The sequence below is a fragment of the Cebidichthys violaceus genome, unplaced genomic scaffold (genome assembly GCF_023349555.1).
Source record: "Cebidichthys violaceus isolate CVI_PGR_0920_01 unplaced genomic scaffold, fCebVio1.0.p SCAF_42, whole genome shotgun sequence".
In the NCBI taxonomy this organism is placed as follows: Eukaryota; Metazoa; Chordata; class Actinopteri; order Perciformes; family Stichaeidae; genus Cebidichthys; species Cebidichthys violaceus.
Window position 1 is genome coordinate 97,649 of NW_027176617.1, and position 21,953 is coordinate 119,601.

Sequence of the window (21,953 nt, forward strand, 5' to 3'; positions counted from 1 at the left end):
TTTTCGTCAGGTCCACGCCTGCAAAACATTTTACAAGGCACGACTGGAGAAGCACAGGTGTAAATGATTAAATTAACGACGGCTGAATTCCATGGTTTTAAGGTCCTGGTGTTGTGCATGCTGGAGCCATCGTTAGTGTTATTAGAGACACCTGTGTCAAAGTCTCTGCTGTAAAAAAAAGAAAGAAAAAAAGAAGGTCCATGTTGAGGATTATAAAAAAATGACAATAATATGCCCCCACCCCCCCTTGGCAAATTTAACTAAATTAAAATATATATAACAGTAAGTTTATTAATTTTTTATTTTTATTGGTTCTTTTCAAGAAACAAACTGTTGACTCAAATTAATGAATCCAGAAGCAGACAGCCGCTGATTTTGCTTTTTATTATTCACAATTGAAGACATGAGCTCATGCATATCCAACAAGAGGATGTGTGTGAATGGAAAGCAATGGAGAACAGTCTTGAAGTGATTCTAATAAAATGAGACACATCAGCCATCCGCTGGTCCAGATACTGTACAAGCCTCTTCTCTAAACCCTGCAGCTGAAATCCTCCTTCAGTCACTTTACAATCTGCAGCTTTTCGGTCGCATCACACAATGCCAACATAGATTGATGTCATGTTTTAGAAGGTTGTACCAGAAGGTGGCCGGTCATATTTAGAACCACGCTACAGCATACTGTGGTAAAGGTGAACACAAACAAAAACATCAGTTCCCAGTGAGCTCACGCTGACTTTAAAGTGCAATTTAATGTTCAGCTTTGTTGGCTTTGCAAAAGCAGTGGTCACAATTCACACAGGGAAAATGACAAAAGGTCCAACAAATGGCTGGCTACATTATGAACTACAGTATTAGTATCAGTAGTTGAATGCACTGTTGCATAGTCTGAAGTCGACAGCACATACTACTCAGGAATTATTGGAAAGAATGGGATTAGGTTTATCTAATATCATTTGTTCCATTATTATTTCTGATAATTGTCTGAATAGTTCTAGGCAAAAGACAAGCATCTAGCTTCATATACTGTATATTGATTTTGTACTACTACGCTAAGCTAAATCAGTGCTTTAGATTCCCATCCATCGCTAATTTCAAAAAAGGTCACCAGCACAGGAAATACCTCAACAACACTATATCACTGCATGTGCAAAGGAAATGTTACTACACATAAAAGGTACAAGGAGTTACATCATAACGTCACACACAGCACTCAGGCAAACGCACACACATACGGTCTCTGCATGTACAGCAGCATGTTGCGCCACCTTCATAGGAAAATGCCCTCAGTCCAGCTAAGTTAGCTCAACTAAAAAGATCAGATTATACACCATGATCCATGTAAAAAAAACACACAAAAACACAATAAAGACACAGACGATGCTGTTGAAGCTGCAGCTCAACGGGAACACAAGACAGACATTTTCACACACTAATGTTTGCACATGTTAGATTTTACAGTATGTGTATTGCCTTTTTGGGTGCGAGTCTGTAGCGTGAGAAACATTTATGTTTGTGTGCTTCAAATTACACTGACGTCTTTCTCAGCTTTCGAGATCTCGGAACAGACAGGAAATGGACAGGAAGGCAAACTGGAATATTGTGATTGAGATCAATGGGTGACGAAGGTTTTTCACTGGCAGTCAGTGGGTTACAGGTTTACTGACACTGTGTTACATGGATACAAAAGGAAGACGGTGTTGATACTGGTCGAGAAACCTTTTTACAAAACAATTTCCTGCAGGACAAGCGACATCAGTACACGTATGATACCACAAGAGGAAAGCCTTTCACTATTCACTCCTTTTTCTCTCCGTTTTTTACTGTTATACAAAAATGTCATACAAAAATACCTCGACATTACATTCAACGAAGGAATTTGTCAATTTCTGAAAAAAGTGCTCTTGCATAACTGATCATCTATGTCGCTTTCCCTCTCTCTCTCTCTCTGTCTGTCACTTTCTCTCTCCAGGTAGTTTGTTTTCTTGACAAAGACCGCGAGGGAGATTCACAGTATTGGGGGATTAACAGTTGGTGGCCAAACCGGTGCACGTTTCACTCAAAGAAAAGTGCAAATTACGTTGGGACAGAGTGTTCAGGGGGGGTGCAAGAGTTGACATGCTGCCAGGGGACGGCAGCTGCCGGTTGGTAGTGGTTGGAGTTGCTGCGATACTGTCCTCGAGTAGGACAGAGTAGACGAGAGGCGAGGAAAATACTTCACAACGACTAGAGTGTTGGTGGTGGTGGTGGAGGGGAACAGTTGATGACAATACTGGCTCAGGGTCAGCCTAATCTAATTAAAGGTTGGTAGGAATCCAAGCTGAAACCAGCCTCTAAGACTTTTGTCTTGTTTTCAGCATGTTCCAGCCAGCGCCGGGGTCCTGCAGTCGGAGGAGGGAGCCGTGGTAGGAGTTTGGGGGTATGGGGTCCAGCAACGAGGACGTCACTCATGCCTCCATATACTGGGGAGGGGGCTCCTTCGGCGGTATGGCAAAGGCCTCCTCGTACGGTGGGAGCAGAACCTGAAATATAACGGATAACCAGAAGACGTCTTTCAGTTTCAAAAGCATACCTCAAATACATCTTTATCCATTGTGATGATTGAGCCAATTGGGCAATTTTTGAGGACACTATTAAATGCAGAAATGCACACTCAGAATTAAGATATAGTAAATGCATATTGAAAATAGGAAGTGATTTTAGCCACAGCCAAGTAACTGCTGCAGGTTTCTTCTCCATCTTTCATACATCTTTATTCCATCCCAACAGAGGGCATTTCTAGCTGCAAGAATAACTTCCACACACATGCCTGGGCTTTAGAGGCCAGATTGCCTTTTCTCTATCAGAGGGTTTTTCTCTGTAAATGGTGTTATAAAACCAGCACTGCTGCTAATTCAGTGAGAGCGGCGAGCGAGCGAGCGAGAGAGCGAGAGAGAGAGAGAGAGAGAGAGAGAGAGAGAGAGAGAGAGAGAGAGAGAGAATATGCTCAGAGGGGATGGAATTGTGAAGCAGCCAGGGAGGCCCGCCAAACACATCACTGGGAGGATTTGAAATGAAGCGGACAAGCAGACAATTATGTAACATGTCCAGAAGAAGAGAGGAGGATGGACAGATATATATAGAGAGGGAAGACGACCCTTGTGCATTTTAATGGCATTTATATAAAAGCACGGCAGATAAGCAGCTGGGTACTTGATGTTAAAGGCAGTAAAAAGCCTTTTAGACACACTGCTGGCTCTCCAATAGTAGAAATAGATGGGGCGCTCCATTCATTCAGCACTGTGTGCAGAGAGAAGGAATGCAGTGATAAAACCATGTTGTCACTATTCATGCTTTTATGAGGTTAACTTGCGTAAAAAGGTGAGCCGCAGATATTTGTTGCATTTAAATAGTTCTCCAATTAAAATTCGCACAGCTTGTTCTGTGGCCTTCGCTCTGACCTAGTTGCCTCGGCTGCTTTGTTTTTTAAATTCTAGTGTGTTCTTGGTTTCTGATTTGGCCCAAAACACATTTGCTAAAATATTAAGTTCATAAGATTCCTGACTGACACATAATACACAATATTTGGCCACATGATACACAATATGATATCACTATTGGATTAGCTGCTGGAATAAGAGTCTTTTTTTTACTAAATTGAAAAACATCAGCAGTGTGAAGCAAGGCCACGACAACGACAACAACAACAACAACGACAACAATGACAACAAAGTGACATGCAGATGAGGTGCTATGTATTGAGACGGGAGCTTGAGAGAGACAGATTAATGTCTTATGTATCAGTGTGGAGGATTACAGATGGACAGACAAATGGAAACCGTGACTATGCTAAAGCCTCTCAGAAAGCCCATGAGTCAACACTGAAGGGGAATAAGTGGGATGGACGACACCCGGCTCTACACAGCCAGCCAATCACACCTCAGCACGACCTACAGCACCTCCAGTGCTGCTACACACAGCACCAATGTCAATACGCTGACTGTCACACAACAGAGATTAACTGGTTTCACCTTCCCAGTTCTACTGACAATTTGCAATACATCTCCTAAAGTGATATGTGTAGGTAATATGAGCCAAAAATGTACACATTTTTATTTAATCACCATAAATAGGTCTCAATTTCTTGCTAATCTTAATATTAAGCAAATCCTGAACATTTCTAACTGCAGGTTCTCACTTCTCTCATTCTGGTGTCATTTCTTATTTGGCAATTATTAATTAATGGTTAAAATATTACACATAGAATCTTCACCTGTACATCTATGTAAGAACTGTGACATGACAGATATTCTATTATATTATGGTGATTTTATAGCTGGACCTCACTAACCTGAACATCTTTGGAATGGTAAAGTTATTTGATATAGGAAATGACTTGACTGCCACGATATACACAGGCACAGGATAAAATACTTTTTAAAATAAAATGTTACATTTTTCTTAATATACAGAATGTAAAGAAAGAGACTGAGGATACAGATAAATGCTCTTTTTTTCTCTTCTTCTGATTGAAACTCGATTAATTGTTTGAAATCATCCGTCAGTGAAATTATTTTACAAGCGGAACAAAAAATCCTTTCCTGTCTTTCTGCGTTACATGGATTCATTTATCTTCTCAAATATGAGGTTGAGGTTAACAAAGTTGTTTGAGAATTTGAATTTAATAGTTAAAAAAATTAAATCTATTTTCCCAGGCTCTAAATTGCTGCTCTAAGCACGATTCATGCTATATAATAATAATGGTGCAAGTAATGCCTACAATCCTTACCTTGTACATTTAGAGGTATCAACTCATTGAGCTGCAATAACATACAAAAGCAAATTTGGTTCACAGCTGAACATAGAATCTGATAGACTGTAATTAAGTTAATGTGCCAAGCAGGGTAATTTTGGGCTATTTTTTCCCCAATGTTTGACATTTAGAGGCCTTTACATGCACAACCACACATGTTTTTTGCCCCCTTGATTGTGTATAATGGGGCAAATACCTTGAATTTGGGGTAAATTTTGCCCTCCGCCCCCAATTATCTCCAAGCATAGTGATAAAAAAAACACTTCAAAGCCTTTATGGAAGTTATCTTCCCCTTATGAAATGAACCGAAAGTTTGTAAGCCACCAAAATAAATCAATGCTGCACAAATGCAATTATACTATGACGTGAGTGAGGGTGATTTGCAGTGTGTCCTTAAGGCTGAGGAACTAGAGGGTGGATGTGATTACTCACCGTGGTGTCATTGGTGGTGACGTAAACCAGGACTTCCGTGGTGCCCCGGCCGCTCACGTATCTGTAGCAGTTCCACACACAGCCAATCAGGTAGGCCTGTCCCCAGAGAGGTACAAAAACAAAGACCTTTAACAGCATTGTCTCCACTTTTCATTATTACAGACGCTGCTTTGCTATGATGTCATCCATTCATCAAGGTTAGGGATGCTGACGGCAGACATGCATCACGTCGCTATGTGAGGAAGACTGTGATAAATTAGCTACCTTTGCAACAAGGAAGGTCAGGGATACATGACAATTTGATACAGTTGTACAAATATAAAGATACTTTCATTGACAATGTTGCCTTTCTTGGTCAACCATTAACATTTTAGCCAAGGCAACTCACCAGGCATCTCCTGCCCTCAGCAAAGCTATGGTAGCACTGGGGTTTAGGTCGGTCTGGCTTGGCAGAAGAACAGGAGGTTCATTGTGTGTGTGTGTGTGTGTGTGTGTGTGTGTGTGTGTGTGTGTGTGTGTGTGTGTGTGTGTGTGTGCGTGCGTGCGTGCGTGCGTGCGTAGCCCGCTGTGTCAGTATCTACGACAGCAGTAAGCACGACCGACCGACCAGGAAACCAGGCTGCCTGCTCGCCAATCACTTTACCATCTGCTGCGTTGACCTCTTCGCTGTGATACCAACTCTCTAACATTTTCAATCACAACGACAATGTGCTAGGCTGGGGCTGTGCATTGCGACAAAGTCTGAGTTTGACCATCTTGCCCATACAATTCCTGTTTCTGTATCTATCCAACCATCTGTCCATGTGCATCTCTCTATCTGCCGCATCCCTCCCTTCTCTCTCCAGCTCTGCTTCTTCCTGCTTGTCTCTATCTGTCATGTACGCCAAGTGCAGTCAGGTGGAGGATGTTGGCTTCAGCAGGAACTTCAGCAGGTGCTGCCTCAGTGCTGAGAGCCGAGGTTTCAGATCTGGAACCTTTTCCAGGGAACTGACTCAACTATCATCAGCACAGTAGCCAATGTATACTGTATGTGCCTATCAAGAACAATGGGATTCTATTAATTTTGCTTGGCAAACTTTAGGATTATATTTATGTTTATAGCACACAAAAAATGTAGTTCAACTACCCCATATACTCTGTGCAGCAAGGCTCTCTGCCTGAGACATGACATTTATAACTCTTCTCTCTGTAAGTCCAGCAATGCATCTTCCAGTGGCTGCTTTCTATCATAAAACCCTGGCTCTGGCTTTGGACATCATTTGACCTGATTTGATTGTACAGATGACTGGAACTTCCTGTCCCATCTTGTCCCAGAGCATAGCTACGCCTAGAGAGTCATCCATGCATTAAGCTTTAATGCATGTTAGCTTGACAGGAGTTTGTTTCTTGTTGTCCCTGACCTGCTGCTCTCTGACTGTGTGATAATCTCATGAAGAACATTGATAATGGGATTATTCACACTGGCAGATTTCATTACGCATGCCATATGGTTTATACCGCATGAGATGTGCTCAGCGCGAGACTTAATTGGCTTAATCACGTTGCAATATGATGAGTAAATCTCAAAAAAAAAAAAAAAGGCAGTTCAGGGAACAAATGTTCAGTGTGTGATGTGTAGACATGTGTTGCATCATCAATTAATTTTCAAAGTATACCGTTTTTCTATACATCTGTTTAGACATCATTCAGATGGATGTGGTGGATTCAATTACAAAATCCCCCCCAAAAATGCCAAATATAGACAGATTGTGAGAATCTGCAGTAATAAAGAGACTCTGAGGGCTTACCTTGAAGGAGAGGATGCAGCCAATGAAGAGGAGGACTACAAAAACTAGGCACATGTTGTTGGTGGACATGATGTCCTCTTTGTAAGGGAATGTCCCCGGCTGGAAGGGAGGGAGGGTTATAAATCACATAAATAGATGTCAGAAGATAAACAAAAGACAGGAAGTGTCCTTTTACAAATCAGCACCTGACAAAACCTTCAGTCCTAAACAACCAACAAGTCTTAAATGGACTCCTAAGCTACATAACAGAGACCTGTGTTATGTTGACTTTTGACCATGTATATATAATATACATGGTCAAAACAATATAGTAGTGTGTGTGTGTGTGTATATATATATATATATATATATATATATATATATATATATATATATATATATATATATATATATATAACGGTAGTAGTAGTAGTAGTAAGTATAAAAGTGGCTGTTGAAGGGAAATAGTTCTCACCAGCTGCTGGAGGTAGTCCTGCACCGTGTTGGGGTAAACAACCACACTTATGGCTACCAGTGTGTTAAGGGCAAAGTCAAAGATTTGGTAGCAGAAGAATGGAATGATCCAAGCCGCATGTTGCTATGTGTGAGAGATTGAGAATAGATGAAGAAAGTCAGTAAGAACAAGGGCAGGATGTTTTGTTTTTTTAAATCTCATTGTTTGTTTATTTACCTTGTAAGCACCATATGTTGCCATGCCACATATAAGAATCATGAGCAGGGATATTGCAGTGGCTATGCAGATATCTGTAGAAGCAAAAACACAAACAAACAAAGTTAGATAATCTAGTTTAGTGGAAAAATATTATATTTGTAATATTTCACTTGAACTCTTGAGTCCACTAAGGTAATCCAAAAGTCTTCATGAGGACGTGGATTTTACAAAACAAAAGCACCTTAGGTAACCTTGCTATTTTTAGCACGCACTCTGCCTTGGACAATAATTGTTATGCAAGACGTGCTAAATTTGACTAAATGTAACACCCCTCTCACGTTCATGTTACAGCCGTAAAAACTGACAGATGAGATGCCTGTCAGTGTCACCGAAGCAGAGTACAGGGCTCCACTGACATCAAGTTAAACAGGATGTCTGCATGTGTCCCGTTTGGTGAAAGGGATCCAAAATTCACCATGCAGCAGTTATCCAACTTGGTATTCAGAAACAGTCATGTGAAACACTGGAATCAATACATCCCTGGTGGATTTTTTCTCAGCATTGTTAGCATGAAAACATAACAATTTCTATGACTCATGAAGGACTGAGAGCAACGTCTGTACATCATCGTGACTGTTGGTGAGCACCCAGCAACATTGCCTTGAACAGAACTGATACCGTGTTAAGACCCAGGAAATGATGATACCCTTCCATCGTAATCCCTCTCTTGCCACACACACACACACACACACACACACACACACACACACACACACACACACACACACACACACACACACACACACACTGGATACAAGGACAGATGTTAACACATACTATATATAAACAACACATGCAGAAATAAATGCACTGCCACCCCACACCTACAAAAAAAAGTGATCCACGCAACGCTATCAGTTAAGACGGCCCTTTTAAATCCAGTAGAGAATTAGAGTTTGTCGTTTTTTAATCAGAGTAGCCAGTGACGGGGTCTGTGGTGCTCCAGAGGCGGCTGTGATGATGATAGCTGCTGGAGGGGGAAAATACTGAAAATACGCATTCACGCTGATGTGTTCTGTATGGAGCTGAGCCTACTCAGCTGTGTCTGTGCTGAGAGCAGCACTGTGGGAAAAGAAGTGGTGGGCAGAAAGGAGAGGTGATTTTAGAGCTGCAGAAACACATGGGGCTGTGTGTGCTGTTGATTTGTACAGCCACTGTCATACAGAGCTGGGAGATAAACCCCAAATAATAGGGCCATTGAACATTGCTTTTGTCTGGATATTTAGTTACTGTACTATTTTGACATGGCTTAAATTTGTATTCACATTCTTAGAGTGTTATTATTAGATGATTCAAGCTGTGTAACATCAACACTAAATTAAACATATGTGCTCTGGGAAGAGATAAATGCACTGAAGACCAACACAGTGTTGCAGTTTTAGGCATTTTTTTGACTGCATGTCATTCAACTTTTTTAGCCATCCTGTGTCACTCAGGTCACACAGACTCCTTATCTCAAACATTGTGTACCATGCAATAGAAATGGAATTAAATTGTCCTTTGGCATTATTGTGGTGGTATTTTTTTGTTTCCTGTTACACTCTGTTTAAATAAAACGTTTTGTATGGTTGACAACAAGAACAATTACATACTGAATTACCATTTGAATACATTTAAAAATAGTGCATTATTTACTACACTGGGAAATTCTATTTCTTTGTAGATGGAATTTTGACGTCATAAGAGTTAAAAAACAATTTCCACCTCTACATCAACAACTTCGACATGAAGTTTTCATGTGGAATAACAAGCACGCCTCATTGAGGACATCTAATCCAAGATATGCCACGTCAGACATGTAGCATTGAGGGGATTCGTTGCACTCACTTGCATCGTCCATGACATCGATGTCCGTTCCCAGCTCAGTGCTGGTAAGGTGGTAGCGGTATTGAACTGGGTCATTGAGAGCCGACAGCAAGATGAGTAGGACCACCGCATTGATGAGCTGTGGGGGGAAATAAAGATCAATATTAACAATACATTTCATATTGGAGTTATCCCTTTTTTTAGGTTCTTGGGTTAACCTCCTGAATTAATTGATCAGCTGGATCGGGGCTTTTTCTTGGAGTGTGACAAAAGTAATTGAGATGAAACATTTTTTGACAGGTTTTTGAATGAGTTACTCTTTATGATATGATACAGGCCAACAGCTGGATGTTGATTGCAACTGAAATTGTTATTAGTCTTATCATTAAGTACTCCATTGGTTATTTTTCAGATTAATTATTAGAGAAAGTAGTCAAAAATACCAATCAAAATGTCATAAAGCCAAAAGCCACGTATTCAAAGTGCTTGTTTTGCCCAACTTAGTCCACAACCTAAATAAATGTAATTCACAAAAATGGAGAAAAGCAAAACATCAGGTGCTAGAAAGATAACCGTTATGTGTAAAATTAATATTTGTATAACTGCTGGTCAGGTTCAGTGCAGCATCTGTCCAACCAGCATGTCTCGAAGAAACGACCATGATCCTGTATATCAGTGTCGTAAATCAAAACACCTCATGGAGGCAACATAATGGCCTGTTTTCCTGGGATTGGCTCGACGACATCTACTTGATTAGTAGTAGGGTCACAGAGAGAGTGAGACTTAACGGTCGGGGATTTAACAGGCTTACTGAACTATGTTTAAAACTTAAGGTTATCCCGGGGTTAAAACCGGAAGCAAACTATTTTTAAACTGCTACAAATATAGAACAAATCAAATGGGACGGGCTGGTAAACGTTGTTATTTCAGCACAACAATAAGTGAACGTTAATTCTAACGGTAGTTTATAACGAATAACATTACAAACTGTGCTTATATATCTTGTGCTGAATGCTATATTTGATTAAAATACATATATACACTATAAATAAGAGCTTTGATCGGCAGTTGATTAACTAACACTGTAGTTTACATGTATCCACTAAAAACCCGAGGACATCCTCAAAATGGCAAATCACAAAAACAAACGAAAAACAGCAGTAACTTCGCCAGCTATTTGAGCTATTTCAGTCAAACTCAATCGATATTTATCAATTATTCAATCTAATATTGTACATATTTAGCCGTAGTTGTGCCTGACATCGAATAAAAACCTCACTTACCATGTACCATATCCCCAGAATAATGGTGCCTGTCCGTACATGGCAGCACAGGCAGCAGCTCGTCGAGTACCACCGGTCCCACGGAGAAATCATCGTTGATCCTGCTACGATGTTCACGTTATTTCATGAATGTCACCAAAACAATTATTAATTATTCAAAGCTACTACGTGCTAAAAAAAACAAACAGGTGGAACAATTGGCGTCCTTGGTGCTCAGACCGCCACATCCAGCGTATGTTAGAGACGATGTTTCTCCTGTTCCCGCGAGTGGACTCCTGACGAACACAGAGCCTTAATCTGGCTCTCTCATCCCCGGGGAGTCACGTGACCGGGGGGGGGCAAGATCCGAGGGATGGATGCCACATGATTTATAATCGCAGAATATATTTTTCTTTTTCGTCAGTGTTGGTTTCTTAATTGGGAGAATTTGAATGGTTTGATATAGCTCACCAGCGTGTGTATCAACACATTGACAGCCTCAATGTAATTGGTTGATGGTGTGAGTGTGAATTTGTTCATGCATGCGTTGGGTATATTCAATTTAAGTCAGTGTCATTAAAAGAGATCATCATTCTTTCAATGGCACTGGTAAAAGATATGGTGTGGTGTGATTTGTGTCGTGTTTTGATGGGAGTTGGAAAAGTTCGACAAAAAACAAACAAACAAACAGATATCAGGTATAGTAAACCATACCTCTTTAATTTGAGAAGTCAGATAGAGTAAAGCCAATTTTGGGTTGAATTGCTCGCAGTTCATATTCAGGTTTAGAAGTCGATATCACCTGACTCGAGTCACAAGCTGAACTGGCTGGGAGCCACTGGTCCAGAGTTTCTGTTTTTGACTCCCCTTTTCAAACCCCAGCAAGAAGAACAAGTTTGCACATCAAAGAAAATCCCATGAATTTTGCCAAATGTAGCCCTGAACATGCCCTGAAAACATTACCTAACTTTTTTAGTGATCAGTGATTAAACAGATGTATAAGTAATATGTTACTATAAACACATCACTTAATTTAGCCAGAGGAAGCAGTCCTTTACCTGTCTCTAGTGCAGGGCTGAATTATGGATCTTGACCAAGTGCAATAGAGCTCCATTTTGCACCAATCCACCCCTAACAGGTTAATCTGACTGTGCTCCAATGCAGCTGTTACACTTTGCATGAAGCAAGTGCCATCTTCTTAAAATAAGGGAGGTGGCCCAATTAGTGTCATGTTAATTTGACTCAATCTATTCTTGACACCAGGTGATTCCCATCGAGACCCATACTGAGATGTCACCACAATAGCATTTTTCTCCTCTTTTTGAGGAACTCTCAAACTAAATATAGTGACTAAAGATTGATGTGTTTTATTGCAGTGTTAGAACAAGAAAACAGGCATTTCATTTCATGTCACTTTGTCTCTGTGCAAACATCCTGGACGAAGCCTGACAGATGGGCCAGTGACAACAGCTCTAAGCTCTGGTGGGTGGACCGCATCATCGTCACATAAGGGGATTTTCTTCTCCTGCCATGACTTAATACTGACCAGACTGCCACCTCTTTTAAATGCTGGAATGCAATCTGAAGAGGACTTAATGAACGGATGGTTAATTTTTTCCAGCATAAAACATTTTCCCATTTAACTTACTTCAAAAGAGAGTTTGAAATGTTAAACAGATGTATTTATGTACGCATAAAGGGAGAGCTCTGACATAATGACTGGAAAAACAAAGTCTTATAATCCTTTCTTGTCAGAACCGCAGAACAATACAATCCCAAAGCCAGTGTTTGGGTGAACTGATTTGTTAGTTTGACTGTATAATGGCTTTCTGCTGACTTGTTTCAGGATAGAACTATGTGAGAAGCCTGTGGGTTTCAGATATGGGGACTTTTGACGGATCTTTTTTTTTTTTTTTTTTTAGCGAGTGATTTTCATAGCAGGGGTTTGAGCAACTGCAGTACCACCCATTAGAGTGACCTTCACCATCAACATAGTGGCCTTTCTCTCACACACACACACACACACACACACACACACACACACACACACACACACACACACACACACACACACACACACACACACACACACACGACTAATGAGTACAACAATCCTCTGGCAGGGAAAAATGATTAAAACAACAACATTATTTCTCTGTGAAGTGAAGGTGAATGGACAGTGAGCCAGAGATTGAGAGAGATTAAAAATGGGTAAATCCTAAATGAACAGAGAGATAAGAGATGGAAAGACTGATGAGATGGAGGAGGTCAGGCTCTGGGAGCGTACCATACGACTTGGCCTCAGGATGGTCACTACTATCAGGGATGATCACAACACTGGCTGCTGACACAGATTTGCTCCATGACACAGTGAATCCTCATTGTATTAATCACAGATTTGGGATTAGTTTGAGAGAAAACATGAAAACAAGACGCCATTGGACAGGGAGATTATTTATATCAGTAGTGCTTGCTCCGCTGCAAAAATATGCCTTGAATTTATACTTTAAGGTTATTTTGCATTAAAAAGATTAAAAGGTGGTAAAGTCATCAGTGCGTCTTGATAAAAACTGATTTCATATCCATATATATATATATATATATATATATATATATATATATATATATATATATATATATATATATATATATATATATATATATATATATATCTCCATATATATATATATATATATATCTCCATATATATATATATCTCCATATATATATATATCTCCATATATATATATATATATATATATATATATATATATATATATATATATATATATATATATATATATATATCCATATATATATATATATATATATATATATCCATATATATATCCATATATATATATCCATATATATATATATCCATATATATATATATATATATATCTCCATATATATATATATATATATCCATATATATATATATATCCATATATATATAGTTAGTTATGTTCCTTTTAAGCTTTAAGCTTCAAGAAAAAAACAAATGGATAATGCGAACCAATGTTTTAGTAAGTTAGCCTTCGAGACAAAAATGCATTTCTATGAAAAGGTAATATCAAGCAATTCTCATTTATTTGTAATTTTTACCAAACAAACAGAAATATCATTTGTATCTCCTCAAAAAAGAAAAATCATTCACATAACCATGTCCTAGAGACAAGTATATAAATACATTGATTTAATCAAATTTAATCATCAGTAGAAATTAAACAGAAAACGGGCGCCTGAAGCCACAGCGACGTATCATTTTGTCCCATCAGCTCTAAGAACTATGCATCACCAGCAGCCGATCAACACCTGGATGCACCGAGGCTCTTTGACTTACAACAAAACAGAGCCCCGGTAATGTCCGTTAAATTGGGTGCCAACAGAAAAGCTGCAATTCGTCTCATTAAAAAAAGCTATTACACTATATACACTGAGTGGTACTCCAGAACCAAGTACTAACAGTTAAAGCAAGAGATCATTCATTTCATGTACACAAGTACTATTATCAAAGTCATGCAAGATTAAATTCATTTCTGACATCAAAACTTGCAGTTGGTTGGAAACTATAAAAAGGATGCCAATGCACTTTCTTTACAACATCAGGTTAAGGCAACGGAATTAAATTCCTTTTATATTTGTTTGTAATTGTGTGTGTGTGTCTTGTTTAAAACCAACTTTGATGTGGAATTAAAGCTGCTCTACATCATATAACCACGTATTATTCATTCTGTTTAAGTTTAAAAAAAAAGAAAGTCCCCCATCATAAATCCTGGGTGTCTCCTTAAACCGCCCAAAATTATACATTTCACATTCTGCAAAAAGGTAGTAAAAAAACAAGTCATCAACACCAAAAGGAACTCGATACAGCTTTTTGCACAGTGCAATCACAGAACTGGAAAAAGCCCTTACAATCTGTACATATGGCATGGCTTTCTCTAGCACAAAACTAATAAAAAATAAAAATAAAAAAAAGAGTGCAGAGGGGACAGTTAAGTCTCTAGAAAGTCAACACAGTCTAGTCAGATAAAGACAGACACACACTCAGAATGATAAAAGCAGGGGGTCAATACCTAATAGTGCTGCTGCTTTATGGGATAATCCCCCCATTCCTTTACTTCACAATACACTGCCTCCTGGTGGTTCATATCAGTTACTGTGCTCTACAGTCAGTGTGAATCCAAATTTCAGAATTAAGCGCCTTCTTTGAAGAAATGATCCGATCCATAACTGATAAATTAGTTACTTTTCAGCTGTCAAGTGTATTCCGAATTGATAGTTTTAAGAATATCTGGCTAAATACACTGCTGTAGTGTCTCGCTATGACTCCCCCCACTGCTCTGAAGCTCTCAGGCAGTAGTGTATTCGGCCAGATTGTGGCAAAACATTGAACATTTGGAACATATAAACACACGGACGGACAGTGAAGAGGTGGATTACGCTGCAGGGATGGTTGTGGAGTTAAGTTTCTATAACCAAAAACAACCTGATAACAGCTGCCATTCTTCATAAAGGAGCTTTTAGAAACACACAGCCTACAGGCAGTGAATGTTTGTACTGCAAGGAGAGAGTTTTTGAGGTATTACTTTAAAAGGCTAGGCAAACCTATTTAAACACAACACTCACATGTCATTTGTTTGTTGGAAGAGTTATAGGTCATTTCTCATGTCTCTGTGTGGTAATACTTTCTTACAGTGACGACAATGTAAAAAAGGTACAAAACGCATTTTTCTGAGCAAAAGTAATTCAGCAGTCTGAAATTCGCCAAATCAGAACTTTGTCCTGGCAGTCACATGTAGGTTTAATGTCAGGGTTTTGTCATGGCTGCAAAACTATTTTTGCCAGGGCGTATTCCTCACACCTCAGCCAGAGAACGAGGGAAAACATAAAGACACAATTTTGTCTTCTAAAGGATATTACTCTGTAAAATCTTTTCAGTTATTGATAGCGGGGCAGAAGAAAGGCAAACAAAAGAAAGTGCAATACTCTGGGGAGCAAAACAGTTTGCTTCTCTTGTAACTTTCACTTTGATATTACAAAAAAAAATAAAACCTGTTCTGTATTTTTGGGCTAACAATTATAAATGTACTCTTGTGGATGGGAAAAAACACTTTTGATGCCATAAAAAATAATTACATGAACATGTACCTCCACCTCCCTCAGGAACTCCACTCTGGTTGCAGTGTGTAGCAAATAGTGCAAATTAGTTAAGATTCGAGTCCACAGGACCACAACTCATCACTATATTTAGCCAAGCAGGTGATAGTCACTGCTTTTACTCTTTTTGTTTCGGTAACTAAAGAACTGTTAATGTATCTCAGAAAAGAAACTCTGTACCTGGTAATTATTGCATGTGACACATTTTACAATCATTTGCATATGCTTCTTATGAACCTGCGTGACTTCATGTTTCCCTTCGGACCTTTTTCTTCTGGGAGGCCTTCGGAGGCTCCGCAATCTGCTCGGACTTCTCTGCAAGTAGATTCAAAAGGAAAAATAAAGAGAGATGTATGTACAACCATCTCATTGTTAGGTTACTGTTCGAACATGCATTTCCTGTTTGTGACTCTCCCCCTCACTGTGAGTGAATATAGAAGTCTGAGCCACCTACTCTGAGAGGACGATGTGCTGGGATTCTGCTTTTTGGTGGCCAGGACAGGAGGCTCTTGGGGTTTGGGTTTTGCATTGACCGGGGTCACTGTGCTCACCATCTAAAATCAAAGAAACGCAATGACATTACAAAACAGAGATGCCTACATTTAATGTGAATATGTACAATTAAATAAAACAGTTTTATTTGTTTAGTGCAAGATAATCTGACAGCTTGATGTTTTTAGTTTTTTCTTGCCTGAGCATCAGCTGCAGCCTCCTCTTCTGTTTTCTTCTTCTTTTTCCTCTTCTTCTTGGATTTGTCTGCTCCACCGGAAGGATCGTCGGTGTCCTTCTCATCCTCCGATACCTGCCACGACAAAAACAGACATATGAACAAGTTCTGGTAACAGTGATGTCCATGGTCGAAAGAAGAGGGACTTTGTGAGATGGAAACAACAAGAATATATGAATTACCATAGAGCAGGGGTGTCAAACTCATTTTCACTCTGGGCCACATCAGCATCATGGTCGCCCTCAAAGGGCCGGTTGTAACTGTAAGACTGTATAACTGTAACTACTCCCTAACATATTGTTAAATAACTGTCTGCATTTGATTATTGTTTATTCAAGTGTAAAACGATTATACATGCAGTTATATAAATGTAAAAATATATTTAATCACATTTCTGTTATTATAACATAAATCCTTTTAATTTAGGGTTAAGAAACCCACATTACTCTATCAAAGATCAAACTTTTAAAGAAAATATCAAAGACAAATATCGTCAAGCACAAGTTATTACATTAAATTTGTTCAAAGCTATCTTTGTCACCTCTCTGCATCACTAATGTCCCCGTCGTCATCCCATTCATGCAGCTACATCCAACAGCTCCTCACTGACGGTCAAGTCTGCCTTCAGCCTCTTATAAACACTGATAGATGTATGATGTATCTGTGTTTTCTGTGCTTTCATCAACAGATAATGAAAAAGACAAGTACCTGCTCGTCTCTCAGCTAGCTGTGTTGTCAGATTGCCTGCTAGTTCCTGAACTCGGTCTGATGGTGTTTCTTCACAAACATTCTTAAAAGTCTGTATCTGGGCGGAGCTCACCTGCTCACATACCTTTAGCATGCACTGCTTCAAAAATGCTCCCATTTACCCATAGATTTCATCTGTTGTAAAGCCACGTTTAAAGTAGTCTTCAATGTACTCACAATCCATTTCTATGTCAAATGTAGGGTAACCTATGAAGAGCTGCTTCTATGAAGCATCTCATAATGGGACTTTTCTTTTTTTTTTGTAAATTTTTTTTTTTGCTGGCGGATTCGCGGGCCACATAAAATGACGTCGGCCTTGAGTTTGAGACCTGTGCCATAGAAGAGGCATTATGTTGCCTGTGGCAAAATAAATAAACAAGGCAATAAAATCCAGAATATATTAAGACTAATTTATTGTTATATGGACTTTTAGGCTTTGCAAAAGGGATAATTTATAAAAGTCTAACAGATGTGATAAGCCATATGGGTGAGTGTCAGTGATACCTTGTTGGGGACAGGCTGTTCCTTTAGCGGAGCCGCTGGTGTCACCAACACAAGGGGTTCTTCGTAGTTTCCCCAGTGCTCTTCTGGGGCATTCCAGTCAGAGCTGGGGTCCACTGCTGCCATTCCATCTAAAATCATCCACATCATCAGGATGGCAGTGACATAAAACATTACAAATTCAAAAGCTTACGCGCCTCTTGGAATGGATTGGACTTACACTTCATCTCACAAAATCATTGGAAAGGTTCTACTTTTCTTTGTTTATAATCTGCTGTTATGCAGAAGGCTGCGTTGCGTGGAATGGCTTGCTGAAATACTCACTGAATCCAGACCATTCATCATCAACATCAGGGCGCCTTGCCCACTGCAGCTCCATGGAATTTGATATCGGGTCTAAGACAGCCGGACAGTGAATAGGAGAGGGATGGAGGTAAAAAAAAAGAAGAAGTAAATTCGTCATTGTTTAGAAAAAAACCCACTGGAAGCTTTTATAAAAGCTGCATCCTGGAAGTAGAGTGTGGTGTGTGACAGGGTGATAATAAAGCGGACTGTTGATCACAACACCAACCTGTGGTGTTAAGTCCCAGCATGGAGAATGTCACAGGGTTGAGGTCAGTCTTTATCCGGCCATCAATGCTACTCCATGCTGCTGGTGAGAACACACAGAAACACATACTGATTATATATGGTTGGAATCAGATTTTTAAAGAATAATATATTTATCCTACTGTTTTCTACACTCAAAGAATCAATGGAGAGAACCGTTGTTTGCTGTCAGTCACTTAATTAAAGTATAAAAACGCCTTCCACAGTCAAAAATATTCAATCACTGTAAAAACAAGACCTTAATTAGGGTTTTATCACAGATTATTATTATTTCCCTATGCCCATTTTCAGTGCTTTCATATGACAGCTGCAATACTTTGCTCCATTTACAGTAAATCACTTGACACTTTTCCAGAAAGCAAAACCTGAGGTTATGTCACCTTAAAAAATGATGAATATTATATTGTGGGTGTCTTTGTTGAGCTAGTATTAGATTTCAATTTAGAGTTTCAATGATTTCACTTCCTGCTAACACAGCCCCTTTACAAATGTTTGCATTTTTTATTTATCTTACAATACCACTTCTGCCCAGCAGATGGCTCAGTTGTATGTCGTTTTTAAAATTACTTTGATTTCAGTGAAATTCAATCATATTTGGATTTTTTTTTTAGCAGTCAAACTGCTAGTGTTTAATTGGATAAAAATTATAAATTATAGGATGAAAATCTCTGATCATCCTGCTGTTCATTTAAATAGTTTCAGGACTGATCAATCCCCCTGTTCAATGTTTAGACTCTGTATACGTTGTGTAAAAAGGTCCATCCTGGTCCAGGTAGTACCTTGTGTCTCCTGTCCCCAGGACTGAGGCTTCGGTGGGGCCCTGTAATGGGTAGCAGTGGGGGCGGCACTCCACTTGGTTCCCTCCATAGAACCCATCTGACGTGACACATCAGTCCAACCTCCACCGTTGACTGAAGGCTCCTCTCTCCAGCTGGAGGACACTGTGGAGACACACATTACTGTATTTTAGAGCCCAGACCAAAATAAGTTATTTTAAATCCATTGTATAGAGGCTTGTTCAGTTACCAAACCCAGGAAGACAGCCTCACGTATATCCTACAGCTCATATTAATATTAGACAAACTACTGGGGAAACTAAAGAAAACGAAATCAAGATAAAAGAGCGAGCCGTTGAATCGTTTCCCCATCTTAGTCACACAAAGTAATGGTTTGGCTTTGTCTTTACCCGCTCCACTAGCTGTCTCCCTCTTTCCAGCGGCTCTTGACTGCAAGGACTCTGAAACAAGTGTGGGAAAACAATATGCTTGAGAAACTTTCAATATTACAAAATAATTCTCGTTCAAGTATGAGTGAACTGATCCCATCAAGCTGCTCCATGCAGTAGAAGCTTAGCCCTGGCAACACTGTATGCTTAATAAATGCCCATCACACTGATGAATACCATTGTTTCCTCTGTTCTTCTTGGTGTTGGCAGGTGCTGCGGCCGCAGGGGCCTCTGCATTGCTCTTGGGAGCCTCCACCCCTCCTGGGCTTCCAGAGTCCTCGGGGCCCCTGTCCTTCCTGCGCTGCTGCCTCTTCTCTCGGTTACTGACTTTGGTCTCCCATGCACCTGGTGGACAGAAAAAACAACAACATAAAATCGTTAGGTGACTTGCCATGTGCACAACAATGATAGAAGAAGTATTTCTTACCATCATCGGGTTCCTTCCCATCATTTGTAGACACATGCTGGACTGGTTTCACATTTGTCTTGGTTTTCTTCTTGTTCTTTTTCACCTGCACTGGGGCCTGTACCACATGCACCTGTAGATAGAGAGAAACCAAAGATATACTGAAATAAGGTATGGGGTTACAAAACGAAAAAAAACCCACTTAATGTTGGCAGCAGCTGCTCAAACTACCTTCTCGGTTTTGATCTGTGGGGCTGGCTTGGAAACAACCTCTGTGACTTTAACTGCATCTTGAGCTGCAGCCACTGGTTGTCCATTGGATTGAGTGTTCTGGGGGGAAAAGATAGTTATCAGAAAAATCATGTTATTGATTGAATTTACTTTCACACAACTTTAATTAGCAGAATAATCTAGCTCACTATTCATTTCAAGGTGAATCTTTCTGAATTCTAAATTTGTAGTATACGCTATATTTAAACCATTCAAGTTTTTTAAAGGAAACATCTACTTGTATTACTAAAACAACACAAGACACATTTGATGGTTGTTAACTTGTAATCTGGGTAATTGGTTACACCTGGCTGTGGTCTGAATATCTAACGCACCGTGAGTCCTGAATTTATGGTTCAGCGATAGTGACTACTGACAGCTTGATAAGCGGTAAACCTTGTTCGCAGATGTGTGATAACGGTGAACATTTCCACGGTTTAAGTAGGCCACAGTTCATTCATCAGACTTCAGGTGTCGGCCTACGATAACGTCTTAACTCGCTAGCATAAACCATCATTAGCTAATGGCTTGTCACTCGGATACGTTTACGCACAGCTAGCGTTAGCTAGATAGCATCCACTTCTCAGCAAGAAGCCGTGATTCTTTGTATATTTAGCTAACGTTAACTGATATTTTTGTTAGTAACGTTAGGTCACATGATTGTCCTTCGGCAACGTTATCTTGATATTGTTTAAATAGAGTGGGCTGTAACGCTACGCTAATGGTGTATGAGGCAGCTAAATTGGCTACCTTTTTAACATTACATTTAACTTTTTTGATACAACAACAATGGAGATACACAGGGTTTGTATAAGCTTAGTGTTAACTGAATAAACACTAATGTTAAACGTTGATGCGAAGTTAATTGTTTTTTGACACGTCAATGAATAGACGCACTTGTTTTGATTAGCCGTAATTGTACATAACTCGTTCACGGTACCTTCTCAAGCGGTTTCTTTTTGTTCTTCTTCTTTTGTTCTTCTGGTTTGGCAATTTGAGCAAAATTGGCCTCCTTGCCGGGGTCACTGGTGCCTCGGGTGCCCGGGGATCCCCGCTTTTTCCCGGCGAACAGACTGCCACAGACGGCGGCCCAGGACAGACCGAGCAGCAGCAGCAGCAGACCCACCGCGGCCGTGGACAGGATGACCCACGTCGGGTACACGTCAGGTTTCAGACCCAAATCCACTCCGAACTGATCCCGGACATATCCTTGTCCCGAAGACAGGAGCTCCTTCAAATGGCTGGAAAGCAGTTCGGCTTTTTCCAGCGCAAAACCTCGCAGGTCCCGAACCATCTTTCCCCAAATCGCGATAACACTAAGCTAACGCTTACTGTTAGCTATCATTGGCAGCAGCGTCCGTATGCTAACGGAGGAGTGGCTAATCGGATCTGACTGTTGGGAGAATCACAACAAAACTATAATTCGCAGTTTATAAATCACTGATTTATTCTTACAGATTGGAAATCCACAATATCAGCTAGTTTGGTTGATTAAACCAGACTTAAACCGTGTA

The 21,953-nt window shown here is 39.8% G+C and overlaps 2 protein-coding genes across 3 annotated transcripts; both read right to left on the reverse strand.

Moving 5' to 3' along the window:
• Nucleotides 1-358: 358 nt before the first annotated feature.
• laptm4b (lysosomal protein transmembrane 4 beta) lies at nt 359-11,107 on the reverse strand. Its single transcript, XM_068728635.1, has 7 exons — nt 10,813-11,107; nt 9,551-9,668; nt 7,682-7,755; nt 7,466-7,588; nt 7,012-7,110; nt 5,225-5,320; nt 359-2,522 (listed from the first exon to the last, which is right to left on the reverse strand). Exons 1-7 carry the CDS (start codon nt 10,903-10,905, stop codon nt 2,448-2,450), a joined length of 678 nt encoding a protein of 225 aa, XP_068584736.1. The 5' UTR covers nt 10,906-11,107; the 3' UTR covers nt 359-2,447.
• A 2,755-nt stretch (nt 11,108-13,862) lies between these two features.
• On the reverse strand, nt 13,863-21,794 carry mtdha (metadherin a). Of its 2 annotated transcripts, none has more exons than XM_068728446.1 (12): nt 21,380-21,794; nt 20,401-20,499; nt 20,191-20,302; nt 19,941-20,108; nt 19,725-19,775; nt 19,318-19,479; nt 18,501-18,578; nt 18,254-18,325; nt 17,933-18,060; nt 16,646-16,756; nt 16,409-16,508; nt 13,863-16,269 (listed from the first exon to the last, which is right to left on the reverse strand). In XM_068728446.1, the coding sequence occupies exons 1-12, from the start codon at nt 21,731-21,733 to the stop codon at nt 16,202-16,204; spliced, it is 1,503 nt and encodes a 500-aa protein (XP_068584547.1). In that variant the 5' UTR covers nt 21,734-21,794; the 3' UTR covers nt 13,863-16,201. The 2 variants fall into 2 exon arrangements, with proteins under 2 accessions (XP_068584547.1, XP_068584546.1); XM_068728445.1 differs by having other exon boundaries at nt 18,501-18,581.
• Nucleotides 21,795-21,953: the final 159 nt, after the last annotated feature.

Bases quoted from the DNA above. Each gene is read 5' to 3' on its own strand.
- laptm4b (XM_068728635.1), bottom strand. From the start codon at position 10,905: ATGATTTCTCCGTGGGACCGGTGGTACTCGACGAGCTGCTGCCTGTGC. The intron at 7,589-7,681 runs GTAAATAAACAA...TCTCACACATAG, and splicing joins CAACATATGGTGCTTACAAG to CAACATGCGGCTTGGATCAT. The intron at 7,111-7,465 runs GTGAGAACTATT...CCTCCCTTCCAG, and splicing joins AGGACTACCTCCAGCAGCTG to CCGGGGACATTCCCTTACAA.
- mtdha (XM_068728445.1), bottom strand. From the start codon at position 21,733: ATGGTTCGGGACCTGCGAGGTTTTGCGCTGGAAAAAGCCGAACTGCTT. The intron at 20,500-21,379 runs GTACCGTGAACG...TTTTCCCCCCAG, and splicing joins AAAAGAAACCGCTTGAGAAG to AACACTCAATCCAATGGACA. The intron at 20,303-20,400 runs GTAGTTTGAGCA...CTCTATCTACAG, and splicing joins CACAGATCAAAACCGAGAAG to GTGCATGTGGTACAGGCCCC.